Raw genomic sequence first — 14,917 nt, 5'->3', positions numbered from 1 at the left:
TATATGCTCATAAGAGATTTTAAATACTGAAGGGCATACAGCTAACAAATAGGAGAGCCTGGATGCCGATCCTTGACTTTCTGACTCAAAACTAGTTTTTTTAATCATCTCACACTGCTTCCCCAGTGACAATTTTCCATCTCACAATTTTTGTTCCAGTGCAGCTTGGAATCCCGTTTTGTAAAGCAAGTATTCTTATCGCTTCAGCCTTCTAGTGTTTTCGTGCAGTGCAGCCTGACATTTAGAGTGCTTGCATATTCATTATCTCATTGACTCCTCATAACTGGCTGGAAGGTTTTATTCCTGTTTTCTATCTGATGTTACCTCACCTAAAGCAGTCAAGTGTAAAGATTATTGCCTAGGCTCACATAGCCTGCTGGCTACTAGAAAAATTGAGACTAAACCAGAGTTGGCAAACTCTCCGCAATGCCTGTTCTTGAGCAGCCAGCTCCCAAGCCAGAAATGTATTTTATATGTTTAAATGGTTGGGGTGGGGAGATCAAAAGAAAATAATATCTTGTGATGTGTGAAAATTATGTAACATTCAAATATCAGTTTTTATTAAGTTTTGTTGAAGCTCCTTTGTTTATGTATTATCCATGGCCATTTTCACACTGGAAGGTCATTAAGTTGAAGAGTTGTAACAGAGACTAGCCTGCACTCCTCAAATATTTACGATATGGCCTTCTCCAAAAAGTACTGACCCCTGAATGAGACTGTTGGCTTTTTTATGTGCCACGTACTATTTTAGAAACTTAACTTGTATTTATGTCATTTACTTCTCATGAAACCCCATGAGATAGGAACTGTTATTATTTTCATTTGTAGTGTAAGGAAGCTGAGGTAGGGAGAAGTGACATAACTTGGGAAAGATCTCAGGCTAGTAACTGGTGGAGCCAGGATTCAGAACAGTCTAATTTCAGATTAGTCTTTCTTTTTAGTAATCTGAACTCATAGTACCTTTAAATAATACCAGTAAATAATTTACTACTAAAGATTTATTTCAGTCATATTGATCATCTCACTGAAGCTTTTTCTTATAAGAGATGAGGGGGATATTTTGAAGAGAAATATAATTCTTAGCTATTTACCAGGATTTGTGTTTATGTAGATACTTTACCTTACAGTCTTATACCTGTATCTTTAAGTTGAATCACTGATTATGTATAGAATTATTTTATAAATGGCATATGCCCATTTTCTTGATCATATAAACCCAGATACACAGTAAATATCTAAGATTTTGTTTATGCCATTAAAGAAAGAAGAAAAAGATCACAGAAGGAGTAAATAAATGGGATGTGTACAGTACAATACCTCAAATAAGATAATATGTGAATATGTTGGAGACTGGGGTAAAAAAAACACACAACTTTTTAGCAGGCACGCCTGTAAACTTAGAGAAAGGAATTGGCTGCCTTACATAGGCTTGGGTATGTAAAACATTAGAACTATCTCCAATTATTTTGGAAGCTTTTTGTTTGTTAGGATAAGTTATGTAATATAGTGATTTAAGAGCACAGCTTATGGAGTTAGGCGTCTTGGGTTTAGGTCTGTTTGATCATTTGCTAGCTAGTGACATGGGGTATCAGTTTTTTCCGATGTAAAATGAGGATAATAATAGACTTTCCTCATAGGACTCTTGTGAAGATTGAATGAAGTAATAAATATGAAGCTTTTGAAAAGTATTTGGTACCAAGAAACTTCCTAAATTAGATATTGTGTTGGTTATCTATTGCTGTTTAACAAACCACCCCAAAACTTAGTGGCGTTAAAACAACATATTTGCTTATGATTCTGTGGATCAGCAGTTTGGGCTGGACTCAAGTAGGTGGTTCTGTTGGTCTTTTCCTGGGATTGCTCCTGTGGCTGCAGTTCATCTGGCAGGTCGATTGGGGCTAGCTAGTCTTAAGATAGTCTCACTGGCATGTCTGTGAAATGGTATTGGTTGTCAGTTGGGGCACCTTGATTTTGCTTCATATGACCTTTCCAGCAGGCTAGCTTGGACGTCTTCATATGGCAGTCTGAGAGTGAGAGCTAATGCCTCAAGGTTTTATGTCAGATGGCCTCAAAGACCACCTTCTGGTTGGATGATTTTCTGAGAGAACTTAGAGGACTCAGCATATAGTTGTACTCACAGCTATAATTTCTAACAGCAAAGAGATACTAAGCAAAATAAGCAAAGGAAGCAAGCGCATGGGGAAAAGTCTAGGGGAGACCGGCACAAGCTTCCAAAGTTCCTCTTAGTGGAGTCACACAGGACATGCTTAATTTCTTTAGCAACGAGTTGTGACAACGTGTGAAATGTTGTGTGCCAGGGAAACTGTTTAGAGATTCAGTGCCCAGAATATTTGCTGGGGACCGAACACGTAGACATCCTCTGTCTTTATTCCAAAATTCCAGACTGAGAAGAAAAGCATGTGTTCAGCATAAACTGTATTGTTTGTGCAAACAACTTAGGCACAGTGAGCCCCTCTTACTGGAATCCCTCCTGAAATCTAAGTTCCCAGATGCCAACCAAGTGCCAATCTTGTAAGCAGGATTTTCAATGAATAGCAGCTCTAGGCCTGGAACTCCCACGATGTCCTTCTTGACACTTTCTGTTGGCCAAGTTAAGTTACAAGGCCAACTCAGATTCAAAGGGGTGGAAAAATGGACCATCTCTTTTGGGACAATATAAGGACGAGGAGAAATTGGCTTTGTCACGCTGCCCCAATCTACCACAGTTACTACCACCTATCTCAGAACAAATATTTCTAAATACAACTTTAATTAGCTATGTCTGTGTCTTTAATTATAAGTTCATGGAATTGGTGTATCTGTTTTGTATGAAATTTCAGATTGAAGGTTGAATTTTGTTGTTTCAAATGATTTGGCTTAAGAAGACTAAAGGAAAGGAAAATATGATTGGGAAGAAATTGTTTTATTCTGTTTTCCTAAATTTAATTAAAAGTAATCTTAGTAAATATGAAATGACCTCTCATTCATTACTTATTTTTCTCTAACTCTGCTTGCTTACATATGTTAAATATTAATTTCCAATTAAAATAAAGCTTTTTAACATTACATTCTGTCCTACTTTAAGAGGATGGCTGTGTTTAATCAGAAGTCTGTTTTGGATATGATTAAAGAGTTCAGAAGGAATTGGCATACTCTTTGTGACTCTGAGAGAACTACTGTATGTGGTGCAGACTCCATGCTCTTGGCATTGCAGCTTTCCATGGCAGAGAATAACAAACAGGTTAGTAGACTAAATACAGGTTAACTTTTATTTTAAGTGAATTTTGGTTACTGCCCATTTGAATAAACTTTGTTAATTTCTTTTCAATAGATTTCCTCCTATGATGATACCAGTGTGCTGTTTACACAAATGCTTCTGCATATCTGTGTCAAAAATTACTGTTGGATTTGAAACGATTTGTTTAAAAATTAAGGTCTTCATATGTATATTTTAACATAGGACATGCACATTTGATGTTTAACTTGAAGTCTTCAGATAAACATGCGACTATTATGTATTATGGTTAAAAATTATTTTTACTTTATGACTTTTTTTTTTCTCTAAAAAATTCTGGAAGGCACACAAAAATAATGTTTACTTAAATATAATCAAAATATTTTTGACTAATTAAAGACTCTGTAGTTTAGATTAATTGTTCCTAGGCCAGGCTATGAATCAGAATCATTTGGGAGGGCTTTAAAAATATATTGGCTCCTGTGCCTCAATCTTGGAAATTCTGATTTTCTTAAAATGCACTGAGACACTGGAAATTACTTTTGTTTAATCTCTCCAAAGTGATTGCTACATAGTTGGCTTGGGCCAAACCGATCTTTGGAATGAACTCTACCTTGTTCAGGTAAGAGAAGGATGAAGGTAGGCTCAGTGGTAAGGGAAGACTTCCTGACTTTTAAATAGTATACTTAAGGGAAGGGAAGTCTTTGGATGGGAAAGGTTTAAAGAAGGGATAAAGGGAGGGGAAAGTTCAGAAGAAGCATCCAGGGGGATCAAATTCATGATGGTTTGAAGATGGTAAGGAGACTGTCTTGACTAGAAAAGATTTTTAGAGTGTGGAATTGGTTTCCATGGATCTGCTGAGCTAGGTAGTGAAGTGACATTCTGATGAATTATTTTAATCCTATATGCGAGTCATTCCCAGAATTTTAGATTTCATATACCAGTAAAATTTCCAAAAAAAAAGAAAAAGGACATTGACAGATTTGAACATTTCTCCTGTTGGCAAATAAGGCCATTAAGAAAAAATAATTACAAGAACCATCATTTTGAAAAAGGACTATTTTAACGCCTAAAAATTAGTAATTATGTTATCTCAAAACAAGAGATGATCTTTCCTATGCCTGGATAATTGGCAGTTTTGCATATTTAAAACAATCTATATTAAGAAATTCTGAACATAGAAAAATTTTGACAAAATTTTTTACTAGTCATTCTTTCAACAAATATACATTGAGTTTTTACTATGTGCTAGACATTCTATGCATTAGGAATATAGCACTGAAGGAAATCATTGCTCTTATGGAATTAATCTTTTATTCAAGAGAATAGCTAGTACTCTAATAAAGATCTTTAGTGTTTTAAGTCATAATAAGTGCTACAGAGATATAACTCAAGAATACATGGAGGACTTCTTGCAATTTAAGATAGAGTGATCAAAGAAAGCCTCATCTAGAAGTTGCTGTTTGAGCAAAGATTTGAAAGAGGGGAAGAAGGAGCTAGTCATGGGGATTTAGGTGGGAAGGGACTACTAGGCAAAGGGAGTAGTAGATACAAGGGCCCTGAGGTGAGAATATGCCTGGCAGGTTCAAGGAACAGCAAGGAGGACAATTACAGTTATTTATATAAATGTTAATTTCTTCTCTTTCTTCCTCCCTTCCACAGATTTATTTTCCTTCCTTCCTTCCTTCCTTCCTTCCTTCCTTCCTTCCTTCCTTCTTCCTTTCTTCCTTCTTCCTTCCTTCCTTCCTTCCTTCCTCCCTTTCCTTCCCTTCCCTTCCCTTCCCTTCCCTTCCCCTTCCCTTCCCTTCCCTTCCCTTCCTTCCTTCCTTCCCTTCCCTCCCTCCTCCCTCCTCCCTCCCCTCCCCTCCACTTCTCTTCCCTCATTCTTCTGAGCTTTTGTGTGCCACCAGGCATTGTGATAAGTGTTGGAGTTAAAATGGTGAGCAAAACCAGACATGACTCCTTAAGCTTATTGCATAGTAGGTGAGGCAGACATTAAGTAGAAAATAATACAAATAAGTGCAAAATTATAGCTGTGAGAAGAAGAGGCATATGATGCTATGGGACCAGGGAGTTGACCTTGCTCAGATCAATATGAGCTCTAAAGGAAGGAGAGAGGTTAACTGGGCAAAAGAGTCAGGGGCAGGATACGGATGGAAAAACAGCATATGCAGAGGCCCTGTGGCAGGAGACTGGAGATAGAGTTTGGGAAAATGCAAAAGGGCCAGTGTAGTTGAAGGGGTGATCAGCGGTGGTGGTTACATGTCCAATTTTTTTGTTCCTTAGTTTTAATCATAGTCATTGTTAAAAATCAATTTTACTTAGGTTTGTTGAAAAAGGAAGTAGCACTTTTTTGACATTTTATTTTGAAAAATATTAAAACTTCTAGAAAAGTTACAAGAATAGTACACTGAACTCATGTGTGCTCTTCACTTAGATTCACCAATTATTAACATTTTGCCACATATGCAATCATTCTTTTTATGTTTTGTATGTATATTTTGAATGAATATTTGATATTTTATATGTATGTAAATATATAAAATAGGCACATGAATATATTGTACACACATAAACACACACACACACATATATACTCATACATGCATACATACATGTTGTTATTACTCTGTATGAACCATTGAGTCTTTATCCCTAAACACTCTTGGGGTACATTGTGTGGGTTTTGACAAATGTATAACGACATGTAACCGCTATTATAGTATCGCACAGAATAGTTTTATGTGCTAAAAATCCTCTGTGTTCTGCATATTCATCCTCCCTCTCTCTAACTCTTGACAACGACTGATATTTTTACTGTCACTGTAGTTTTGCCTTTTTCAGAATGTCATGTGGTTGGAATCATATAGAATGTAGCCTTTTCAGATTAGCTTCTTCCACTTATATGTATTTAAGGTCCTCCATATCTTTTTATGGTTTGATAGCTCATTTCTGTTTAGCAGTGACTAATATTCCATTGTATGTATTTATTACTTTATTCATTCACCCTGTTTTACTTTTCTTTCAACCAATATTCAATGAGATATTCAATATTTAATAGTTTTTTAGTTTGATAATTATTGGATTTTCTGCCATCATCCTAATTATTTCCAAAAGCTCTTTTTTTGTTATCTCTATTTTAAAATATACTGTTCTTGCTTCAAGGGTATTATATTTTTTCCTTTGAGATTATTTTGTTGAGGTTTTCTTCTTGCATAATCTGTTTCCTGTAAGTTCCTTGTTTTTGTTAGTTTTATTTGGGAAGAATTTCCTTTCTTCTTATTAGAGACTTTCTTACATGATGATCTGTGGCCATCTACTTACATTTAAGTGGAGCACTAGCATGCTATTGGCTGCTCTGTATGCAGGGTTACCGCTCTCCATTCTGATCTGCCTGGCCTTTGGTTGGGGGAGGGGGGAACTTTGATGCCAATATCTTTGGGAAATCTCTTGGAACTGTTTCCTCAGAAAAGAGTCTTCTTTCTTCCTGCATAAATGGTGTAAAGTTGAGCTGCCGATGTGTTGGGAGCCTGAAAGGGGTGTCAGAATTTAAAATATAAACTGTCATGTGATTCTTATGGTTTTCATTTGTGTACTCTTCTCAACTGCACTCTTTAGTCCAGAGACTGTGTTTTACCCTCTCCAGGGAATAAGCGTCCAGTTTTCTGCCAAAGCAGATGACTGCTGTTCTCTGTCTCAGCCAAAATTAGGTATTAGGCAAAAATCTAAGTGAAGGTTACCCAGAAAGGTAAGTGCAATACTGAGGCTACTTCAGAAATCTCTTCACAGGCAAGTGTTTCTGAACACTGAAATCTGCTGGGCAGATTTTTTTTTTCTAGTGGACATGTTAAGAGAGTTGTCCTTAAGGGGCTTTGGCTTTATATGGCAGGGTGGGCAGGGAGGGTCTCTGATCCAGCTTCCTACCTTTCTTGAGCTCTGCTTTGTCTCTTAAACTTTGTGCTCGGGTTCAGAAAAATCAGATTTTCTTGAGTGCCAGGGAGTAGTAGACACCAGCAAAACAGAGGCCCACCGTTTGCTTACCTCTCTCTGGCACTTTCTTACTGTTTTTGACCTTTTGTAATTTCCTGTTTTTTATGGACAATTCTAGTCATGCTTTTCCTATTTTTTTCCTGCAGTTTTAGGTATTTTATACCAGGAAGGGCATCTCTGTATATCCAGACACACATGTTAATGTGTCTATTATAGAATTACAGCAGATGGTATATATTCTTTATACATTCTTTCTGCATCTTGTCTTTATTATCCAACATTATTTTCAAGACCGCTTCAGGTACTGATAGACAGAAAAAAATTGATCTATTTCATTCATTTCAACAGTCATCTTTTGTATGATTGATACATTTTATTCATTTTTGGATTTTGGATTCAATTTTAGGTATTGCAAACATTTCTGCACTGAAATGAGATGTCTGTGCACTGATCCAGAGGTTCTCTAGGCCCCATACCCAGCAGGTCATATGACAGATACATCTATAATTTGACTTGATGCTACCATACTTCTCTTCAACTGGCTATTGGAATTTACATTTGTGTCAACAGGATAGGAGAATACCATTTTCTTATCTCTGTCCATTTTATACGTTGTCAAACTTCATTAGAAAAAAAATTGGTACTTCATTTAAATTTTTCTGGTAACCAGAGCATTTAAGCATCTTTAAAAATGCTTATTTTACCATTTAGGTGTCCTCTTCTTAAACTGTCTATATATCCTTTGCTTATTTTGCTGTCGAGTTGCTCGTGTCTTGTTCTTTCTTACTCTTTGAAAGAGTTCTATTTGTATTTTAGATACTCTCTTTGTTTTATGTACACTTTATTGATACCTTCCATTGTGCCCCATTTTACCCACTTTCACTGGATATGCTTTCCTTATGTTATTTTACCAGTATTTATATGCCAGACCTCTCTACTGAGTCTTGCTTTGGTATGATCAAATACTCACTGGACATTTTACCTTGATGTCCTATTGATGTCTCTGCATCACTTTTTAAAAATAGACCACATCGTTTGCTCCCTCAATTTACCTTCCTATTCAGATTCTTATTCTCAGTGGTATCTATCATTGTTCACTTCATCACTGAAGCTAGATCTTATTTAAGGGTGACGTTAGAGTGTTTTTCCTTTGCTCCCCATTACAATCCATATCTAAGTCTTGCCAGTATTACTGCTGGAGCATTTTTAAATATCTGTCCTTATTTAATAATCTGAAGAAATGGCATTAAGATAGGTAATGGATTCTGGAGATATTGTATAAATGGAAAGGGCTGGCTGAAGTTTAAACCTTGGTGACCATATACTAGGAAATAATGAGAGAGAGAAATTGAGGCAGTTATTAAGAATCGTTGTTTAGTGATTGAGTGCCATTATTCTGGAATCAAACAGAGCATGTTTAAATCACCTCCTATTGTTTATTTACTTGTTTATGAATAATTAAAGAATAAATTAATCAACAAGCTAAGTGAAATATAGCCTGAAAAAATTTTAGTTATCTTTGTAAAAAGTTTGACATATCGAAATATTCAATCCAAGTCAGTTTTTCTTCAGGGCTTGCGTATGTAGTATTCACTTAGGATCTCTTTTTACTTGTTAATTTTCTATTTGCTAATTCACTATATTCACTGTGAAAGTTCAGACTCTGGGAAGGAAAGGAGGGGTGGTGAATTGCAACTGAGTTTTTCACAGTTTGTGTAGGTGTGCGCACATGTGCAGTAGAGATGGACTGCAGTTCAGTTTTAATTTAACTCTCCACGTACAGAGTTAGCTTAGGCATTTCCAACTGTGCCCAGACTGCCAAATCACTCAGCAGTATGAAACAACATACACATATGCCTGCAGGTGCATTCATAAGTAGCATAGAGTAATAAAACAGTGGAGTTGGTTGTATATATCCTTCACCTATGTTTTTCATCCCATGTTAGCAGTCTATTTAGGTTTTTAATTCCCTGAAGTTTGAGAACATGAGCCCCTAAAGTATAGTCCTTATAAATGAATTTGACTACAGTAAAACTTTTGAATACTTAGAATTGTTAGTCTGTCTATTGGCATGTTTGTTTTCTTAACTACTTTAGTGGGGAAAAAGAAAACATTAAAATAATCTTTGAGTTATAGGTTTTTTGCGTGTTTTCAGAGGAGCAAGATATTTTTGCTTAAATCATATGACACCTCTTTGGCAGTTTTATATGGTTGAAGATTTAATCTATATAGATTTCATTGACCTTATTATATGGTAAGTATATATGACTTTATTAGGTTGCAAATAATATATTAGCTTTTTCTTTTTTTGGAATTGGCTTCATAGTTAGACTCTAGCAATTATGTTATACTTTTCACCTAAAAAGCCTTAAAAACATTACAGAGAAAGATATTAATTTTATAACTTAATGGAAAGCAATCATACCACCTGTGGTTGACTGTCAGATTTGAAAATGACCTAACAATGACATAACAAGAAACAATTTTAAAAATTAGATTACATTTAAAACAAAAAGTTGAAATTAATTTTAATAAAATAGTTTATTTAATAAAAAAAATTTATTACATTTATCAGACCTCCCCCAGCAAACTAAAATTATTTTACTTTTAATAGGAAGAGAAAGGAAACTGATATTTTTGATTATCAGCCATTTATCAGGTATTATTTAATCTGTACAATCTCATTTTATAACCAGGGAAACTGACTCTGGGGCATTTCAGTATCTTACCCAAGTTCACACAGCCAATTAATGCTCTCATGTAGACTACCCTTTCCCTTTTGTTAAAATTCTAGTTAAAAATGTAAAGTTTATTTAAAATTTTGAATAATTATAAATAATTTTGATAAAATATGTGAAGTAAAAGTGCTCTAAAAAGTGTAACTCTTGCTTTTTCTCATTTTATTCTCGTGAAATACAATCCTTGCTATGTCCATCAAAGAATTAAAGCATTGAACATTTTGAACTTCCTTCAAAAAATTAGCCAGCTGGCATGTTTTCCTAGGAAAACATTTTCTGATTTGACCACAGACTCTCTCTCAATCAGTTGTTACTGGTTTGAATAATAGAATATGCTGTCATGGTGGGCACCTGATCATGAAAACTGATATCTAGAGTGCATTTTTATTTGGATTTAAAATGTTTTTACAATCCCAGTATAAACACTGTTAACTAGTCAGAACCTTTTCTCACAAGATCAAGGACTTGCATAGTTTTACTTTAACTAGTTATAGTCAACAGGATGAGAATAGATTGTACATTTACTTAATTAAGCAAAATCTTAATTTATTTTTAACATGAAGGATGTTATACCAAACTAGTTTTAGGAATTTTTGAGATAATACAATTTAGTTTTGAAACTCTTAAGTAGCTCAATTTATTTGACTTAAATGCCACTTGGAGATTTTATAGTATGTAACCTTTATGAGATTGGGAAGTAAAGTATATAGTTTATGACTCAGAACTGAGAAATTACAAATCTGTCTTGATTTTAGAATATGGATCCAAGTTTTGAGAGTTACTGATTTTTTGGTTGTTTATTAAACTAATTTTATGAAATATTAATTTTTACCAATGTGATGTAACAGGTCCCTACTCTATGGACAATATGGACAATTTTCTTAGTTGCCTTTATATGGATGAGTAAAGAGTTAATTATTTTAAGGCAGTTTGTATACTTTGTCTTAAATTTGGATTGTAACTAGATATCTGGCTGATCTTTATAAAAGATATAAAAATATATTTTGAAAGAGTCAGATATATAGACATAGTACTATATTATTTGATTCTGTTTGATTTCTGTTATTTTTTATTGGCTAAATATGATATTACAATTTAGTTCCAGTGAATTATAGTTCTATTGCAATACCCACCTATATTTAAATGCAATTATTGGAAAGTTCTAGGTGTTAGCAGAAAATGCTAACATATTAACAGAGCTTAACTGTGGAAGAGAGTGACATTGATACATTTCACAAAACCTCACAGGGATACTTAAAAATATTTGTTACTCATATGCAACATTGGAAAGGGATAGTTAGAATTTTTTATGGAATTATGGTTGGCCATTTCTGGAGGGCACCATTATTAATGTTTGGGATATAAAGTGGGAGCAGAATACAATCAATTAAAAAATAAACACCTTCAGAATGTTCACTGAAATAATTTGATATTAAAGAGACAAAAAGAACAATTTTGCTTGATTAGTAACACCTGACAACATATAGTAAGAAACCTGACTATGGCTTTTTAGCATTTGTTTGCTACAGTATAGTGTGTCCCTGAGGTTTTAGCAGAGATATTTTGCTTTCCCTGGAAGAATAATGAAATAAAACAATTTAAAAAAATTTAATTTTATAATCATGTTTTAAGACTAATCCTTAGGATATGTGGTATGTGGGAATCCATTATGGCATTGACAGTTTTAAATAAGAGATTAAAAATACATCAGCTGAAAGAACTAAAAGGAACTAAATATTAATAGAATCAAATGTTTCTCTAATCAGTAGTACTTAAGTTCAGCTTAGTGCCTACCCATTTCCTCTACTTTGAGTAGAAGAAATTTAGTGAAGCTCAGGTAACAGACAATGACTATATGCCAATTTTGTCATGGACAAACTTGTCATAGTTGTTCATATTTTATAAAATCATCAAAATCTTTTATATCTGATTTTAAAATTATTTCACAACTCAACTTGGATGTTCTTTACAAATCCTCAAGAATTCATTGTATACTTTTCTATAACAAGATTCAGTTTGTACTTCCCATCTCAATTATAAGTTAATTAATATTCTGGCACCCAACTTTATCGCTTATTTTTGGCATTGTCTCTTTCAGCATGGTGGAGAATTTACAGCTTCTCTGAGTGATGTCTTATTGACCTGGAAATACTTACTACATGAGAAATTGAACCTACCAGTTGAAAATATGGGAACGATTGACCATTATGAGGACATTAGGAGGACTTACGATGGTTTTTTAAAGAATAGTAATATGTTAGATCTTATCGATGTTTATAAGAAATGTAGTGTTTTGACTTCTAATTGTGAAAATAATGCCAATGTATCTCCTGTAAGTATTTTTTTAAACAATTCTATCTTAAATTAAAATTTGGCAAGATTTGTTTTTATTTTAAACTATGATATCAAGCTTTTATATTAACTTGATAGTACTTTTATTTTTCAGATCATGTTAAGAATGGAAAATTTAGCTACCTGAAAGCTAGTCATTACTTGAAAGAAATATTTTAGTGGTAGATTTTGTTGAACTTGTGTTATTATTGTTTGGTCAAAATATAAGACCAGCTTCTTATTAGATTAAAAAAAATGTTGTTTTTTTTTTTTTGAACAAAGAAATCAGTCCCAAATGCATGATTTCTTGTTGAATTAAGTCAAAGATAGCTTTTCTGTTTTGCTCTCTTTGTTTAATGTGCATCTCTTCATCTGGAATATGTTGTATAAATGATTGCTATGACTCTTTCTGTGGATTAATAATAATATTTTACTGAGATGGGAGTATCATTTTGTGAGGCTAGCATGATACAGTATACATGAGATAATATACACCTTTTTTTGCACATATATTCATTCTTTTTTATGGTGTATAAATTTTAAAATTAATGGAGTAGCAACCCTTGCTGTTTGGTTTTGTCTATATCAGAATTAAACTGTTTTAGAATATATTTGGTTATATGTAGTTTGTTTTATAGTGTTGAAAATATTTTTCTTTATCTTACCATTTACTGAGTGTCAATAAAGTAGTAACTAAATAATGGTAATAACTAAATAATTATAGCTATAATTAGAAGAAAACGTTTACTGTATTTTCTAAGATATTAAATATTTTATAAATATTTCTATCTGATACATGGGAATATGATTTGGCTGCTTATAATAGAAATCTCCACGATGACAGTGGTTTAAGAAAATGGAAGTTTATTTCACTTTTTTATAAAAAGATGTCTAAAGGTTAAGTATCCAAGACTGAAGTGATATCTCCATGGTTATCAGTTACCTAAGACTTTTCTGTCATTTCATTCTCCTGTCTTACTTTTTGACCTCTACCTTCAAGATTATTTGTAGTCCAAGATAGCTGTTACAGCTCCAGACATCGTAACAGCATTCCATGCAACAGGAAGTAGTAAGAGAGCACAGCACTCTGCTTTTGAAGAAACATAGCTCTTTTTCTTCCATCTCTTTGCCCAAAGCTTAGTCACATTGCCACATGAGGAAGCTAGGGAGGATGGAGAATATAGTGTTTATTCTGGGTAGTAACATGCCAGAATAATAAGAAAAACTCTGTTAGTTAGTAAGTAGGGGAGAATGGATATTGGTGGGCAGTTTGCTATCTTTGCCTCATTGAGCTATGATGGAAACCTTTGTCCTGTTGTAAGTTTCTCAAAACACGCATGCATCCATTTACATACATACAGACACCCACCCATGCGCATCCACAGTACAGTAAAGAACTTGTGAGTAAGGATAGTATTTTTTTATTCCTCTCTAGCTATATATTTTTTGCTTGTTTGTAAAAATGGTTTTTTACGGTTAATTTAGGCTAATCAAACATAAATATTGGATTGTAGGACCAACAAAGATCTTTCGGGAAGCCAATGAGAGTATAATCCGCCTGAGGTCTCTGGACACATTATTTTCATCTTATCCTTTGCCCTAAATCCTCTAATAAGTCGCTTCATTTAAGCGAACCAATATATAGTATGAGATATATAAGGGTCTACATTTGAGGGAGTTCTGTGTCTCCAAATATCAACATGTCTCCTCTGCAGAACATCAGGAATGAAGCAGGAGCTGCTGAGATGGTAGTAAACGAAGTAGAACATTTTCTGTATTTATACCTAAGAAGACCAACAACTTGATCTCTGATACTTAGGTTTGCTCTAGGGAAATTTCCAGTGAGGAAAAAGTGAGCAGGAAAACATACCCCTAGATTAAGTTCTAATGCTAAAAGTGTCTTTAAAGATATATATCAGAAAATTCCAAACAATTCTGAATTTCAGGATCCTGAAATTTCATAATTCTGATAAAGTTTGTTTATTTCTTATTTAATGTAGCCTAAATAAGGCAGGAATTATGAGGAATTAAGATAAAAGTAAGACAGGGCTGCTCCGGGAACATGATAATTTGACTAATGTCTCTTTGTCCTTTATTTCCTACTTTATAATCCCTTTCTTGAGGAACATGGATGCAGGGCCCATGGGCACCTGGGAGCATATAAGGCCTCAGATTATAACGAGTCAAAGTAGAGAGCATTAGTACAGAGCTTGCTTTCTCATGGAATGAGCAATTATCTGGTGGACAACATCAGAGACCTAGGCTAAGGAGCAGAAATGGTAGATCCTAAGAAGAGCTTAGCAGCTGTCAGAGATCTGGGAACTCTCTAGAGGAGGTCAAGAAACGCCCTCTGTGAGAGTGTCAGGATTCCCTAACTCTCCAAAAGCCTACGAGTAGCTGAATGGATGGGCTGACTGTTGGTGAAGCTTGAGAGACCACAAGATGATTTTTCCTTGGCCTAAGCAAGTGACTCGCAATCTGTTTATTTTTCCATTGCTGCTCTATAATGAGCAGAGACCATGTCAACTTGCATAACTTGTAGAACTGTCATCACTTAAGGTACCTCTACAGTCAGACTTGGCCCCAAAGAGCCAATGAAAAAAAGCAACAGCCACTTAAGGAA

General features: G+C 34.4%; 1 protein-coding gene across 4 annotated transcripts in view; it reads left to right on the top strand.

Moving 5' to 3' along the window:
* PARPBP (PARP1 binding protein) overlaps nt 1-14,917 on the top strand; it is a 46,533-nt gene that overhangs the window by 568 nt on the left and 31,048 nt on the right. For 2 of the 4 annotated variants that reach the window (XM_039877956.1, XM_039877954.1), the window contains exons 2-3: nt 3,086-3,241; nt 12,062-12,295. In XM_039877956.1, the coding sequence (XP_039733890.1) occupies nt 3,089-3,241; nt 12,062-12,295 (387 nt within the window). In that variant the 5' untranslated portion in view covers nt 3,086-3,088. Of the gene's footprint in view, nt 1-3,085; nt 3,242-9,380; nt 9,480-12,061; nt 12,296-14,917 lie in introns of those variants that run through there. The other 2 variants (XM_039877955.1, XM_039877957.1) reach the window with 2 other exon arrangements.

Source organism: Pteropus medius, unplaced genomic scaffold (assembly GCF_902729225.1).
Source record: "Pteropus medius unplaced genomic scaffold, Ma_sr-lr_union100, whole genome shotgun sequence".
NCBI classification, from domain to species: Eukaryota; Metazoa; Chordata; class Mammalia; order Chiroptera; family Pteropodidae; genus Pteropus; species Pteropus medius.
The sequence above is the reverse complement of the archived record's forward strand: the minus strand, read 5'-3'. Positions and strand labels throughout refer to the sequence as shown.